Source organism: Gastrolobium bilobum, unplaced genomic scaffold (assembly GCF_033153095.1).
Source record: "Gastrolobium bilobum isolate Gb01-03AN ecotype WA unplaced genomic scaffold, APGP_CSIRO_Gbil_v1 utg3261, whole genome shotgun sequence".
Taxonomy (NCBI): Eukaryota; Viridiplantae; Streptophyta; class Magnoliopsida; order Fabales; family Fabaceae; genus Gastrolobium; species Gastrolobium bilobum.
The window spans coordinates 359,612-375,718 of NW_026899069.1; the positions used below are offsets into that span (position 1 = coordinate 359,612).

Genomic DNA, 16,107 nt, shown 5'->3' on the forward strand with positions numbered 1-16,107 from the left:
TTTAGTTTTTTTTTTTTTTTTTGGAAATAAAATGTACAGTAGTTTGCTATTCTGTTCACTTGATCAGAGGTGTTTCTTTCTTTTCTTTTATTTTCTTTTTCATGCACAAATTCACTCATAATACCTTGCGATATAAAAGAATTTCACAACATTTTTTTATATTAGACATATAAATATGATTAAAGCTAACGTACAAAATATTGATGTCTTTAATTCAATTTAAGTTTGTTCCTTTATGTTAATAATATATATTTTTATAAATTATATCTTAACTATATAGAAATACATAAAATGATACATGAATCCAAACCTTGTGAACTCCCTCTCTACTTCAGTTTATATTTGAACTTTACCTATTGATCCCAATCAAGTATATTTTAATTTTTAATCATTATTCTTTTCACAAATTTTTATCAGTGATTTGAGGAAAACAAACTTAATATAATACGAGGTTCAAATGATACTTCTGCTTTAAAGTTTGTAGTTTTAATTTTTTTTTCATACTTTAAAGTTAAAGGGTTGCTTAGTTATAGCCTCAACCTTTTCGTCTGGGTTTTTCTTCAGTTTGATTATATTTTGTATGATTCATCATAATCTGGACCTGTATATAATGGGCCTAGCATGCCCAAACCCAATTTATACACGATCAAGGTCCAATGACAGATCATGGTAGTTATCAATCACAACATTTCTCATACGTAGTTTTGAAGTATTTTACGTACGTAGTATCTTGAGAGGGAAAAATGTTTATCATTTTAAATAACGCAACTTGTATCTTTTCACTTTTATAAAGAGGTGAGATCCATATCTTTTTTTTTTTGTCAATTCTCTTTCTTCCATTATCTATTTTTTTCTCTCTCTTAAAATGACACACACTTTTTCCATTTTGAAAATTAGAAAGTAAAAGTGCATAATTGTTTACGAGAAACATTTGTTTATAGTTCAATTAATTCAATCAAGGTTCAAAAACTTGCATATTAGAAAATTCAAATGAAAAATATATGTCATGAATATTAATAATTTTAAGTAAAAAATAATAATAAAATTTAAAACTATTTTCACGCAATTTTTACTTCGATTAAAAACTTTTGTGATCTTCCTACAAGTTCTAAAGCAAATGAAAATTTATTTTTCAAATAGAATATGCTTCACTAGGAGAAAAATTTCAATGCACTCGACCATCAAATTTTGATGTTCTCTTTTTATTAAATAGGAAAAAATTTAGGATTAAAAAAGAAATGTAAAAGAAATGGGTAAAAAAAGTGCCATTGAAGTTTTTCTCCCTTCGCTAGGTTATAATTCAGGTACCACTTTATTTGTTTATTCATGTGTATATTGAAAACTAAACAAGAAATACAAGACTAGCTGACATGGCCAAATTCTCCAACGGATAAAACAGAATCTCTCTCTTTGAACAGTTTCTCTTCCCTCCAAAATCTGTATTCGAACCTTCAACAATGGCGTCAACCTCTAACTCTAGCGATAGATCTTCCTCGCCACCTCCGTCGACCTCGTCGCCACCAGTGTCCCTACTTCGCCACCCATTGTCGCCGCCGCGAACTTACACCTTCGAACAAAGATCGCGCAAGAGAAGGCGCGTGGAAGAAAAGCGAGACACATCACTAATCCACGGCTTCGATCTTCAACTCCACGCCAACGAGATCCTTCAATCGGAGGATCTCTCGAAACTGCAAACCGCAATCGAAGAGTTCTCTAAATCCTCAACCAAGAAGAAGAATCTTGAATCCAAACGTCTCTTCGATTCCCTCGCACTCCATTACCCGAACGCATTTTCCTTCAAGCTCGCAAAACTCCTCAACCTCCAACCTCCGCTCGACATCCGCACCGTGGCCGTTGATCTTCTCCACCAAACTCTCACCAAAACGCACGGGCACGGCGACCTGTGGAAAATCAATAAGGCCATGCTTATGGAACTCAAAAACCCTCTCCTCCAATCTGTCAAGATTGAATCCGAAGAATCGTTGCTCCCTCCGCTCTGCAAAACGATCGGAAATGTCGCTTCTAGGGTTTATGAATATCCTCTTGGTGGTTGGAAAGAGCTTCTTGAGTATGTTTGCTCGTGTGTTTCTGGTGACTCGAATTTGAACCATAGAAAGGGGCTCATGCTGTTAGCGGAATTGCCATTTGATGCGTCCGGAAACAGAGAATTCTGGGAGAATGGGAATTACGGTACACTCACAGCGAGGGTCTCGATGCTTGTGAACTCAACTGATGAGGAATTTCAGGGTTTGAAATTTGATGCCTCGTTTGCGCTTATGGGAATGTCCATTAATCTTGGGAGAACCGAAGTCTGTGATTCTCTTTTGCCAATTACATTGGAATTCATTGATAGACATGTTGAAGAAAAAACTGTGGTGGATAGGCTTCGACGCTTGGCAGATTTGGTTTGTTTAGATGAGGGTGAAATCTTCAAGGGGAAAGAGGGTGATGTGTTTCAGGGTATGCTTCGACTCGCGGAGGCTGAAGGTGCTAGTGAGGAGCTAAGGTGTGCTGCGGTTCTTGTTCTGAAGGAGCTTGACGAGGAGAACATGGACGCTATGGAGAATGTGATGAAGAACCTGCCTCTTGTGGAAGTGAAGAGGGTCCTTGCACTTTGTATGGAGATGTTGACGTGCGTTCAAGATGATCCTCTTTGGTATGAACTGGACAATGTGAACTGTGAAGAGGCTGGGATGTTGTCAGAGAGTTTCAGACGTGGAAAGTTCTTGCTAAACTGGCTGTGTTCTGAAGGGGATGAAAGTATATTCATTCCCACTGTAATTGAGATGGTAAGAGAAACATATATAGCTGATAAGGATTGGCGGAAACGTCATGCAGGAATTATGGCCATTGGAAGAATTGCTCAAGGACAAAGCAAGGTATATGTGATCCTCTTCCTTTATTTTTTTTTGTGATAATAGGCATTATTTTTTTAAAAAAAATTTCTATGTGAGCTAAGGTAGATCATGATAGTATGTCAGTATGTATGCCCTTTATACAGTTGAATTTTGGAATTTGTATTTTGGTTTCTCTTACATAATAAGCCTAAATTTTAGTGACATCATCGATCTTAAATAATTCCATTCCATATGAACTTTGTGTTTATATTATCAAAATTATTTAACAGAATTAAATCCAATATATCAGTCACTCAATTTTGTAACACTTGGATGGTTGATTGTAAAAGTGTCATCAGAACAGTATTCATTAATGGGCGCTTGCATCTTACATTTCCAGGGCTGAAGTTCACGAAAATGCGACTATAAGCATCTGAGTACATTTTTTTTTTTTTGGAAAACTACAAGAGAAGACAGAAAACTATCTAGCTACTCTGGGTCTGTCAGTACCCATTCTGTCTTTAGCTACCAGATCAATACAACCATTGGGAGGTGAAGGATTTATAAGGATATCCCTCTTAACAGATAAAGTTTGGTGAGCCATCCATTCAGCCACCATGTTACCCTCCCTGAGAGTGTGATTTAGCTGCAAGTTCCAATTGCAATCAAGAAATTCTCTCACTTTAATTCCAATAGAAGCCAGTGGGTGATCACTCATTCCATCTTGTTCTATGAATTCCAACACCTGAGAGGAATCTCCTTCCAAAATAATGTTTCTAAAACCCCCCTCCCAGGCTAGTTTCAGACGTGTTAGAAAGCTCCATAGCTCTGCATCTGAGTACATTTTTAATGCCACAAAGTTACATCTTTTTTAAAAAAATGAATAAATTGTTCCTGTTCTTTTATTTGCGGTGCTAACGATTTCAACCACATATGCTTGTCTTTTTTACATTCTCTTTTGCTGCCACAGGACATGATTCAGGTTTTTGAGCAAGTTAAGAGACTGGTCTTTACGTCACTCAATGATACGCACCCCCGCGTAGTTTGGTTTGCTATCCATGCTACTAACTCTCTGAGCGAATATAAAGAATTAGTACCGAATGTCCAATATCATATGAAGTTCTTGGCTAAACTAGTTTTCATCATTAAGAGTAGCCTTTTTCCCCGTGTACAGGTACAAACAGAATAAGTCTGGAGTTCCACATCTATGAACTAAGAGTTGTTTGTTTTCTATTCCTTATCTGTCATTGTCAGGTCCATTTTTCCAATTGATTATATCTATTTGTTTTCGTTTTCGTCTAGACAACATGCATTGCAAAAATGCAGTTAATTCACTTTATGTCAAACTCAAAACTGTGATTTCAAATTCAGTCTTTATTTGGAGTTAGTCAGTAAGCACAGTGCTGTCATCAGTTCATATAATTGTGTAGGAAATTGATTATAGAACAGAAAGCTCAACCCCAGCTCCTTGATACTTCTACTGTTATGTGTTGTCAGTAGCAGTTCCATTGATTTCAAACTTCCACAAGCATGCATGAATCACGAATGACCCACTTTTAGTGCTGCTTCTAAAACAGTCTTCTTACGTAGTTATCACAACTTACAACTGATTGGTTCTTCTTACATTGTATAAATAACACACGATGGCTATTTTATACAATGACCATCATTTAAAGAGAGTAAATGCTCTGAAATATTGATACTCATGTGGTTCAGTGGGGATCTACTACTATTTATCTCATTTTCAACATGTTGTAAGCATTCGCCTCTTTCTATTTTCAATATTACGTCAGTAAATAGTATTTGTTAGTTGTCACTCATTTTGGAATATGCATATATAAGATTTACCCCTAAATGTTGACAACAATGATAATTTTCGAAGTTATTTTCATTGAACTTATTCTCTGTACGCATCGTCCCATTACTCACCCAGTTGTTTAATACCTGTATAAATTATCCCTTATTAGTTGTTATCTATTCAATTGTTTAATTTTTTCTGCAGGCATATGCTATTATAGCCATTCGTTTCTTGGTTACATATTGTGGCTTAGACAGAATGGCATCTTTTGGGGAAGAGATTGTGACAATAATGCTTTTACTTCTTAAGGTATATGACCTGCAATTTCCGCTATCAACTTCTCATTTGCAAACTTATTGTGCTTATATAATCATTGCATACGAGTTTATAATCTACATGATTGTTTCTACATTTTCCATACCATATTCGTGCAATCTCACCCCTTATTTTTCTATGGTATACGTGAGTTTTCAGCATGAAAAGCAGAAGTTACAGGAAGAAGCTGCGGAAACCCTGACATTAATTGCAGTTTCGATACCGCTGGTATATCTTTATATCTGAAGTACAACCACGATGTAGGTTTTGATTGCACTTAAATTATTATCCCAACCCCAATGCAAATTGATGTGTAATTGTTCAATGCAGGCCAATTTTCGTAAATATTACGATACAACAATGGATTCACTAAAAGACATTCTGTTTCATAACTACAGTTCACCTAAACTTTTGCTCCGTGCCAAATGTCTAGCATGTATGAGTAGTATTGTCCTGAGGGTCGAACAAGTTAAGTTCGATGAACAGGAAGCTGTTCTGGTGAGTATTTCTGCTAATTCCTATTGTTTGGTTTTTCTAAGGCAAACTTGTAATTGTTTCAACCCTTAATTAATTTTATTGGTTTCAACCTTACAGATATTGCTTCTCAAATTTTTTATCAAGTTTCCCCACTCCCTTATGAGTATATATAATTGAAAAAAAAATATTGTTACTTGTATAACGGTTATTTTCATATAAGGCGTCGCTGCTTAATCACCAAGAAAATTTTGGACTCTTGGGGATCTGGAAAGCAACAGAAAATTATGCTAATTCGATCAAACAGTTTGATTTGAAGTGCAGCATAATTTGACTCAAAACAGAAAAATATTACGAGTATGATTTGGTTGCATCTGACAATTTTAAAATGGGTACATAAACATGTAATTTATCACTGTATAGTATTTGAAATATTTGAGGGGTCACTGCTTCTAAAATGATCACTGAAAAATGATCACTGTATACATTTGAGTTTTTTAAGGAAAAAAAAATCCAGTTTCTCTTAACGTGATGGATAATTTTAGTTCAGGTCATATAGAAGATAATACTGAAATCAACGTTAAAATTATGATTTGAAAGTATGGGAAAATTAAAAGGAGAAAATATAAGGTGCACTTTTTTATGTCATCCAAAAACTATTGCAATTGTTCAAGCAGAATATTGCTCTACCTCATGATCCTGATACACATCATTCAGAATTCGAGTTAAATTTGTCTATAGATTCTTATGAAAGCCTGTCAAATACTTATGAAATTATTTCTTACCATGCTAATTTATCTTGTAACGCTGTGAAGGTCATAGATTCTCTCATATCACTGGATGGAAAATTGAGAAGTACAGATCACGTAATGAGATATCACATCTTAAAGGTATATTTTTGTGGCTTACCCCTTGCCTCCCTCCTAAGCTAGATTAAGTTTGCATTCCTACAATAAGTAAACACATTATGCAGGCACTTGATCAATTCTTCCGATGCCCAGGAGTGGATGTTGACAGATTTATCAATAAAGTGATGCCTATGTTGCTTCGTTCTGCTCAACTTGATATTGATCTTAAAGATGATAGGTTTGCCTTTACACATTTTTTTTTTTTTTGTAGGCAGGTTTGCCTTTACATTTTATTATCACACTGGCTTTGATGGAATGAATCATGTTTTGGGGCATTGATGCATTGAGTAAGCTTTGACCTCTAATAGATTTTATAAGAATTTTGATTAAGATAGACCCGAGGGTCCGCAATATGAACTCCAAAATTATGAACAGTCAAAAGAATAGAAATTTGAATCGTAAAGAGAATCTTTGGGATCTGAATAATTGTCATGTCCTTTGATTGGGATTAGAATCATAGTTGTATGGATTTTTTTTAAATATTTTGAACCTGACTCGCTCCAAAGAAATAATTAAAATCATGAAATTAAAAAAAATATTAAAATAATAAGTTTTACAATTTTTCTTTAACTCAAAGTGAACCCGGTCCATTTTAATTACTTTGGAATCGGCCGGGTTGGGTTGGTCTTGTTGCACAAAATCACTTACAATGACAATTGTCATGTGGTTAGGTATACTGATCTTGGAATTTAAATACAATTAAGAAATCTGGTTAGGTTCTCACTTCTCTCCAAAAAAAAAAAATACCTTTTTAGGCTTAGATTGAATAATTACACGTCCTTGATGAAGCCCAAAAAAAAAATCACTTACAATGACAATTGTCATGTGGTTAGGTTCTCACTTCTCTCCAAAAAAATCTTAATAGAAAATAGAGAGGTTACACAGTATCACTGATGGGGTTTTTAAAATTTCGGATTGTATCACGTGATGAAGCCCAAATATTTATGGAGGCCACCCTAATCGCATCAGGCCCAACATCTTGGTTATCTTGGCATAGATTGGAATGCAATTAAGACTGTAACAATTTTTAAAACCATCGTTGGTTGTACATTAACCCATTCAATCATTGTACTCTTTGTCATTTGCAGCCTAGATTGTGGCGGCAAGAATTTCGATGTCGAAACTGAGAGACTTTGGGCTTGTAATGTTCTCTCAAACTGTGCTGTTCGGTGGTCATCGCTAGTGTTTTCTCCTCACATTAGCAAGGTTGGTTGATGCATCAGATTGTGATTTATCTAGAGGCTTTTACCTTAAAAATAAGCACGTAACTGAGCATGTATTCAAATGTTTAGGTCTCTAAAATTTTTGTGCGCTGGCTTGGTTGTTCTAGTTTTGAAACTCAAAAGGCTTCTATTTTAGGTGAACATAATTTCGAATTATTTGAGTTGAAAATTAAGGTCTTGAAGTTTGTGCGTAATCCTTTTTGATAAAATAATTCACTTTGTGTTTCTAGCTCTTCCAAACCTATTGCGCTCAGTTCAATCAGTTGTCCAAAATGAAGTGTCTCAAAAAAGTTTGACCGCCTTCATTGTAGAATCTCTGGTTGAAGCATTGAGCAAGGTAATTTGATCATGGTCCTTACTTCTTATTCTTTCTTCTTGCATTGACCTATTTTTTTCAATTGTAAAATATGAAGAACAATTCGTTCAGTTTATTACTTTGATGTTCAAATTACCACATGCAGGAAGCAGATGAAGATTTGTTTATGACAATGTTAAGGTCACTCCCCGAATGCATTCAGGTATATCCCAGATTTCGAAAGAAAACTGAAAAGATGGTAATTTTTTGTTTTAAGTAAATATTCTCTAAATTAATAATTGTTTAAAAAAAATAATAGATTATAATTAAACCGTTACATCATTCCTTATTTATTCCTATAATCAAGATATAACTCATAATTTAAAAATATAAACTTTAGTCTCTGTTTCATTTTCTTCAGAACCGTCCATACAAAAGAATTTTATAGGGTTTATTAATTAGTAGTATATCATCTTAGTACAGTAGTGTATTATTGAGTAAATTTCTTGGCCTTCATATGAATGTACACGTCAAAATATATTTAGGTCGTATTTTTCTCATTACAAATAATGCATGTCCTTCTGCAGATCTCTAATTCAGTTTTCACTACTCAACTCATCAAGATGACTGCCAGTGTGATAAAACAAATTCTGAATAAGATTATCAAAATTGAGAAAGAACAAGAAGCGGGGACTTCTGAAGGGGGAAGCGAATATTTACCAGATGAAAAAATAATTCTGGTTGTGCTTTTAGATTCTCTTTTTGGGCTCTTATGACATTAAACATTAAATAAGTTTGTTCCAGTAGTTGCTTAATATTTCCTTTACTTATATTGATTATTGAGTGGGAACAAAAAATAATTTTTTTTCTTATTGCAGAGTGCAAATCACTTAATAACAACAACGATTGAAACATTTGAGGCTCGACTTTTGCCGTATGTTGATGACTTTATATCAACTGTTGCACTGCTTTGGGTCAGTATGTTCTCCTCTGTTATTCCTTCTTATGTAGATGCTTTTCAAACTAAGCATAAAGATTCTCATCTTGTTGCACTTCTGCTCGTGTATGTGCAGTTTCTGGCATGATGATGTTTACGGTAATTTTGTGTATAAATATGACTGACATAATTCTATTTCCTTGTTTTTGATTGCATATCAAGTAAGATAATATCTTATTACAATAAATTTGAAAAAATAAATCTTAATCTTTCAATCTCACATAATAGTAAAGAATAGAAATTAAGTAAACGTCATATGACCAATAATTACTTTAAAAGTTCCCATTATGTAAAAGATAGTCATGATAAGTTCTTCTGACTCACATAATAAGCTACTCTTTGTATAAATTTTTTTACTAATTTCTTTGTTTTCTTTCATGGAAATCTTTATTTATTCCAAACCATCAATTGGTTCTAAAATTTTATTGGTCAAACGTCTAAATTTGTTACAAATTGCTGATTGCCCCATATTGTACAACGGAATATAAAAAGATTAGCCTCTACCTATAGATATATTATCTGCACAAGGGTAAAATTTCTCAAATTTTTTAAGATACATCACGTGTATTACTTGTGCTAAGATATTGTAAATAAAGAACCAATTCATCCCAAAAAAGTAAGCTATTAGGTGAACACCAGATTAATGGTTTTATATTATATTTATGTAATATACTGTTAGAAAGTCCTTTCATTTTCTTTTAGTGTATGTTAGAAAGTTGAATACTTACTAACATAACCTTTTAGTGGTGGAATGAGCATTTGGGTGCACTAAAGTTGTGTAAAGATCACTTATTGGTAGAGATATTTGGGTTTATTAGTGTAAAACTTCAGTTTCTGTATTTCCTATAAGAGGCTTATATCATTATATGATGTTGAATGAAAAAACCATTCCCTTTTCCAGTACTGAGTTCTATTTTTCTACATCTTATTTTATAAGAGTGGTATCAAAGCCAACAGTTTGGCTGGGCCAAGTATTTGGAGATGTTGATACACTTGAGGAGGCCTCTGCAAAAGGATAGTGTGACTCCAATACTTGAAGAGAAGAGAAGAGAATTTCACAAAAGTTGTCCTTAGGAGGAGCATGATGTTGGTACTCACACTTGGAGTGAGAATGTTGGAAATATTCAAGCGTGAATAGTGGTGAATTCCCACATCGGTTAGAAATACATCAAGTGAGGACCATATAAGTTCAAAAGACCCACTAACAATTCCCTTTTCCAATATTGTGAGTTCTATTTTTCTACATCTTATTTTATAAGAGTGGTATCAAAGCCAACAGTCTGGCTGGGCCGAGTATTTGGAGATGTTGATACACTTGAAGAGGCCTCCACAAGAGGATAGTGTGTCTTCAATACTTGAAGAGAAGAAAATTTTGCAAAAGTTGTCCTTAGGAGGAGCATGATGTTGGGACTCACACTTGGGGGGAGAATGTTAAAAATATTCAAGTTTGAATAATGGTGAATTCCCACATCGGTGAGAAATAAATGAAGTGAGGACCATATAAGTTCAAAAGACCCACTAACCTACAACATTAAGGTTTTGGATTGAGATATAGTGTCAGCCCATTTATCGTGATTTGTCATTTGGCTCATTAGTGAATTTATCCCTTGTAAAAGGTTTTAGGCTACCCCTTTCCATTCTGAACAGCATTAAGAATTATTTAAAAGATCACTTAATCACTTAAGAAAGTTAAATAACTATGTTAAAACTTAAACCCTCATAGAAAGCTAGCCTTCTATGAGGAGCTTCGAATAGCTTTCAATTTTAAAACCACTTAATCACTTAAGAAAGTTAAATAACTATGTTGAAACTTAAACCCTCGTAGAAAGCTAGCCTTCTATGACGAGCTTCGAATAGCTTTCATTTTACAAGAGAAGATGAGTTACAAATCATTAGAGGACCATATGCACCCCAAAAATCTAGAAGCTTTGGGTGCTTATAAAACAGGTACATTCAAATGTCAACTATTTATAGATTAGGAAATATTCATATTCAAATTTGAAGGATTGGTTATTATGAATAGAATTATCTGTTTTATGTAATCTTAACACATTGGGCAGTTTTCTTTTTATAAATATCATTACTGCTTCTGCATGATCTTTATGTAATCTTAACACATTGGGCAGTTTTCTTTTTATAAATATCATTATTGCTTCTGCATGATCTTTGGCAGGGTGATGATTTTCGAGACAGAGTGAAAGCATTTGCGATTTCTATTTTTAACATTATTGTGCAACAATTCCCAGAAAAATTGCAGATGTAATTCTAGTTTCTTTTCTCAGTTTTGGCTAAAGTTGTATTACCTCTAATAATAACATATCTCGTCTTTGTATTTGAACAGGTATCATGACCAATATACTTTAGTCCTCTTGAAAGCTTTTAGGGATGAAAATTCTCATGCTCAGCTGGTATTTGCAAAATGTGCCAATAAATTTGTTTCTTTACTCATTTTATATATTGTGCTCTTCAACATTTGTTTTTGGATAATGATTTTACCAGGAAGCTGCACGGGGGATTGGTTTCTGTGCTATGTTTGGAGGACATAAATTTAAACCTATTGCTAATGGTAGCTTCTTTAAGGTCTTAAATGTGCTGAAGTATACCATACCTTAAGTATAATTGCATTTTTGAATATGAAGTGTAATTGGTTTTATGCAGTGGCTATCTCCAGTCTATACTCTGGGATAAAAAGATTTTCAATCAGGGGAGGATCGGGATATAGTTCAGGGATATATGATACGGCAGTTTCAGCCTTTGGGAAAATATGTGAATTTCATCGTGAAAATATTGAGGCCACTGAGGTAATAATCTTCTAAATACCAATGCCGAATAGATAGTCAACTGCTTTTTGGCTGTTAAGATTGGCAATTATATCTTTCTTAAAAAGCAACTTTTTTATACTTTTTTTGGCTGCATTGTTCATTGGCTGAATGATTTTTTTATTTGTTTGCATAAAGAGCTAAGCACGTAAAAAGTTTATTAATAGAATTTTCAAACATTGATTATCAGAAAATGGAAAAAGAGGGAACTTGCATTTTATCAATAAAATATAAAATATCTATCAGAAGTTTAAAAATTAAAAAGAAGCCTTTTACATATAATATCCAACCAAGGGCAAAATTTAATTTATTAATAACAGAAACAGAAGAAATATCGTTTAAGGCTTTATGATGAGGAAGAGAAATGTACTTAAATGAGGGATTTTCGAACCTTGACTCCAGGAAGGGGGCACACAAATTACCAAGTGAATGCCCACCAAGCCAAAGGCTTGGTTGATGGCTAAGGTTTGTACTTGGCCACCAAGTAACAAAGGTTTGTTACAAAAAAATAACAATCTTTGGGTCAACCAAATTCTAAGGTATATTAGTTATCAACCTGCATACTGATTTGTGAGTAGAGATACAAAATAAACTGTTAGGTATCTGAGTTTGATGTTGCTAATGTGGTATATATTGCTTCGGTACATTGAGTTGAGCCTATGGTGCGTATAGATATGCAGCTGGTTCCATTAACATAAACATACAAGCAAAAATGCATATTCTTAAGATGCTTTTAGAAATGTTCTTGTTGATACATCTTCAGTATATTGGTTAGACGGACGCTAAAATCTTACTGCTATGTGCAGCTGTTATTCTACATTCTATGAGAGGATAGTCCGATAAAGGTGGAAGAAGTGAAAGTATCAGATAAAGAATATAATCAGACTTAAGAGATTTAAATCAGTAACTTATGCGAGACTTAATTGTATAATTAAGTGAAAAACAAATGAAAAATACATTTTCGTTCGCATCAGAAGGGATACTGAAGTGGTCTCCTGACAATAATACGCTGGCTTCTTAGCTGATGCAAGTATTATTCTTCCACGCTTGGATTGGCACTCCAAAGCAGGACTGCAGGAGCAGGACATTGGTTCCGTAAGTTCCTTTTATGTTTACAAATACATATAATATGTTAAGTCCAAAATTTTTGTACATTTGTTACAACATATTATTTTACATAAAATTCCTCATGAGAATCTACAATTTTATTAATTTCTAATTCCTCCTAAGAATCTACAATTTAAGCTACATTTGACCTTTGTCCTTATGATGTATTGCTGCTTTATATCTATAATTTATATTTTTGTAACAATTAACAAAGCCAAAAACTTAAAGCAGATGCAAATTGTCATATTTGTAAGAAGGTATTGTATAAATTTGTTATTCTTGGATAGAACCACCATGAATGTTACAGAAATAATTCAGACAGTTATTTTTGTGCTCTTTTTAATTATGCCTTCCATCGTACAAGGTCGTGATAACTTTTCAAAATTTTAAATTATGGCTATTTGGTCACATTAGTTTATCAGCATGCCTGTCAACTGTTGATCTGCAATGTGTACTGCTTTGCCACCATTATTAGTTTTATGTCATCCTCAATTTTAGTGCTATTAAGCAGGTGATTTCGACCTGGTTAAACTTCTTGCCACTAACCAGTGATTTCAATGAAGCAAGATATGCGCATGGACTGCTTTCTAAAATGTTACAAAGGTGTTCAATCTTTCCTAATTCTCTTTTTGACTTTTTGTTGTATTATATTCAAATTATTACATACATACTTAGCTACAAACTTTCAGCTAAGCAAAAGTTGAAAACTGCATGTTTCAGGTCAGATGCAGAGCTTTTGGGGCCTAATAACGAAAATCTTCCTAAGATTCTTTCCATCCTCAGAGAAGTGAGTAGAACTTTTCTTTAACTCCTCTCTGCTGAAATATAGATTTATCTTGATAGAATATTTTCTTGTAGATTTTATCTCGAACTGACAATCTTGCAACGGAGGAAACTATTAAAGAGATGACTGATGTCCTAAATCAACATGGTGGGATGCCATGATAGTTAAAAATTTATACAGCACATCATGCACTATTAACATGTTACACCCTTCCCCTCATTATTAGGCTTCACAATTTCGCCGAAGTCAAATTTCATAAATTGGGGAGGTGCAATTTTCTTTTTCTTTTTTATTTCTTGGGGTTATTGAATTGTACAGACGACAATAAGAAAGGAAGGTTTCGATTTTCCAACGTGTAAATGTATAACAACATTTTACATACAGATAATACAAATGTCCATTATTTTGCTACTCTGTTCACTTGACTAGATGTGTGTTTTTTTTGTTTTGGATGCATCAATTCACTGAGAATACCCTTCGATTTGCCTCTTATGGTCGTACATAAGAATTACAAAACACAATTTTTGATAAGAGTACTTTTCTACTTAAGAATAATTAATATAATTGTTAAGTGGAATTTTGAATCAAATCACAAATTGTGTGAGGCCAAATTTCGAATATTAAATGGTAAGATTAATGCATTTTTCTTTTTTGTACTTAAGGCAAGGCAATAGAGCCAAATTTCCGAGTCGGGTAGTACTTAGATAAAAGGTAATGGGGAGAATGAAAAAAAATGTAACTCCTGAGTTCTAGAGAAAAATTAATTTGAAATAATCTCGGTCACAAGACTTTCACATTCCCTTGAAAAATAATTAACAACTTATTCGTGTTTGTCCCTATCATTATCCTAAATATCAGCATACTGAAATTGAAAGGGATGGAACAAGAATTTTTGGATCGTGGCATAATTCGACCCAACAATAGTCCATTTTCATCACCAGTTCCATTGGTAGAAAAAGTCGAATGGAACTTTGAGGTTTTGCTTGGACTAAAGAGCACTTAACATCATCACTATCAGGTATAAATATCCAATTCCAATCATTAACAAACTCTTCAATGAGTTGTACGGAGCCCAATATTTCTCAAGAAATTGACCTTCTCGTAGGCTACCATCAGATTAGAATGAAGGACGAGGTTGAGATTCACAACTCAAATTTCAGTGATTCTGGGTTGCATTATTGAACAAATAAGATAAAGTGATAGATTATAATTGTAACATCCCCGTCTCGAGCCGGTTCAATTAACATACGTATGATATAAACAGATACAGCGGAAGACTTATCTTACGGAAATACGGACTAACTTTTTCTTTTTCTTCTTAGCTTCATACAAAGTATAACCAAAAAACGGACAGAGTAACCTCTGTAAATCGGACAACTGGGAATTTTCCAATCCCACTCGCAAGAGTTCCTAATAGACAGTTTCAATAATATTCATATTCAGAAGTACCAGTCATGCAATATAATCAGATACCCATCCATGGGCGCATACAGAATTTGGCTCCGTGCCACTAATCTAACAGCATGCAGTCCAATACAGAAACATAACTGAATACTACATAGTCATATCAACATGCCTGAATACAAAAGGTACATGCATCAACTGAATGACATGTACAAGACATATACAGGCCATATACAAAATACAGGATCTAACATAATGATCCATCACTACGGAAATACGAAATACATAGGTACACTCCAAAAAGATTAGTAGCCTACAGCTACTCAAAATACTGATCTGTCAAACGTCTCAGCCCCGTGTCGTGTCCCTGCCTAACGAAGGCTCACCGGAAGTCTGTGCACCTGAAAATGTTGCCCCAACGAGGGGTAAGAGTTCAAATCTCAGTAAACTCCAGGTTTATAGAGAATTCTCCATACCCCTGGCTCACTCCTGCATGAAAGTCAGATACAGAGTATACCAGTACAACATATAACAAATATCATAACAGAACAGAACATATAACCATATCATAACAGAGGTGTGCGCTGTAATTCCCAAGGGATGACCCCAAGCGGAATTCAACGCACGTGTTCCCAAGGGATGACCCCAAGCGGAACCAGAGTATCTCAGAGGTGTACATTGTCAATCTCAGGAAAACCCCAAGAAGACATCAGTGTACCAGAAGTCAATATAGAACTCATATCATACCCAGTCATATCATATCGTCTCATATCAAATCATATCATATCATATCAAATCATATCATCAAATCACTCTATATGAATGCACCTATACAGAGTATCAACAACAGTCATATAGTCCAACCACAGTTCACTAACCATGGTGAAGCACTCAAGGAGGAAAAAACTCCCTAAACATAGAGCTTACCTCTTGAAGCTTTACCAATACGCTTACTTGTGGACCAAGTTACTTTTATCGCTTCAAGAGATTTCCGATCCTTCTCAATCCCTAGGCACACCTAGAGAATAATTTACAATGCATCAATAAAATGATACTATGCCATGATTATTTCATAAGCATACATTTTATCGCTTATTTTCCTTTCTTTATACTTTTGCCAATGTTATGCCAATACACAAGTCTAGA

The 16,107-nt window shown here is 34.2% G+C and overlaps 1 protein-coding gene across 1 annotated transcript; it reads left to right on the forward strand.

The window, feature by feature from the left end:
* The first annotated feature begins 1,457 nt into the window (after positions 1 to 1,457).
* LOC133286875 (uncharacterized) lies at positions 1,458 to 13,946 on the forward strand. Its single transcript, XM_061484376.1, has 21 exons — positions 1,458 to 2,879; positions 3,808 to 4,011; positions 4,840 to 4,944; positions 5,110 to 5,178; positions 5,281 to 5,448; positions 6,102 to 6,290; positions 6,398 to 6,510; positions 7,421 to 7,538; positions 7,625 to 7,691; positions 7,786 to 7,892; positions 8,017 to 8,073; positions 8,438 to 8,590; positions 8,729 to 8,824; positions 11,021 to 11,106; positions 11,189 to 11,255; positions 11,347 to 11,413; positions 11,506 to 11,648; positions 12,473 to 12,761; positions 13,285 to 13,376; positions 13,494 to 13,560; positions 13,632 to 13,946. Exons 1-18 carry the CDS (start codon positions 1,458 to 1,460, stop codon positions 12,491 to 12,493), a joined length of 3,252 nt encoding a protein of 1,083 aa, XP_061340360.1. The 3' UTR covers positions 12,494 to 12,761; positions 13,285 to 13,376; positions 13,494 to 13,560; positions 13,632 to 13,946.
* The last annotated feature ends 2,161 nt before the right edge of the window (positions 13,947 to 16,107 follow it).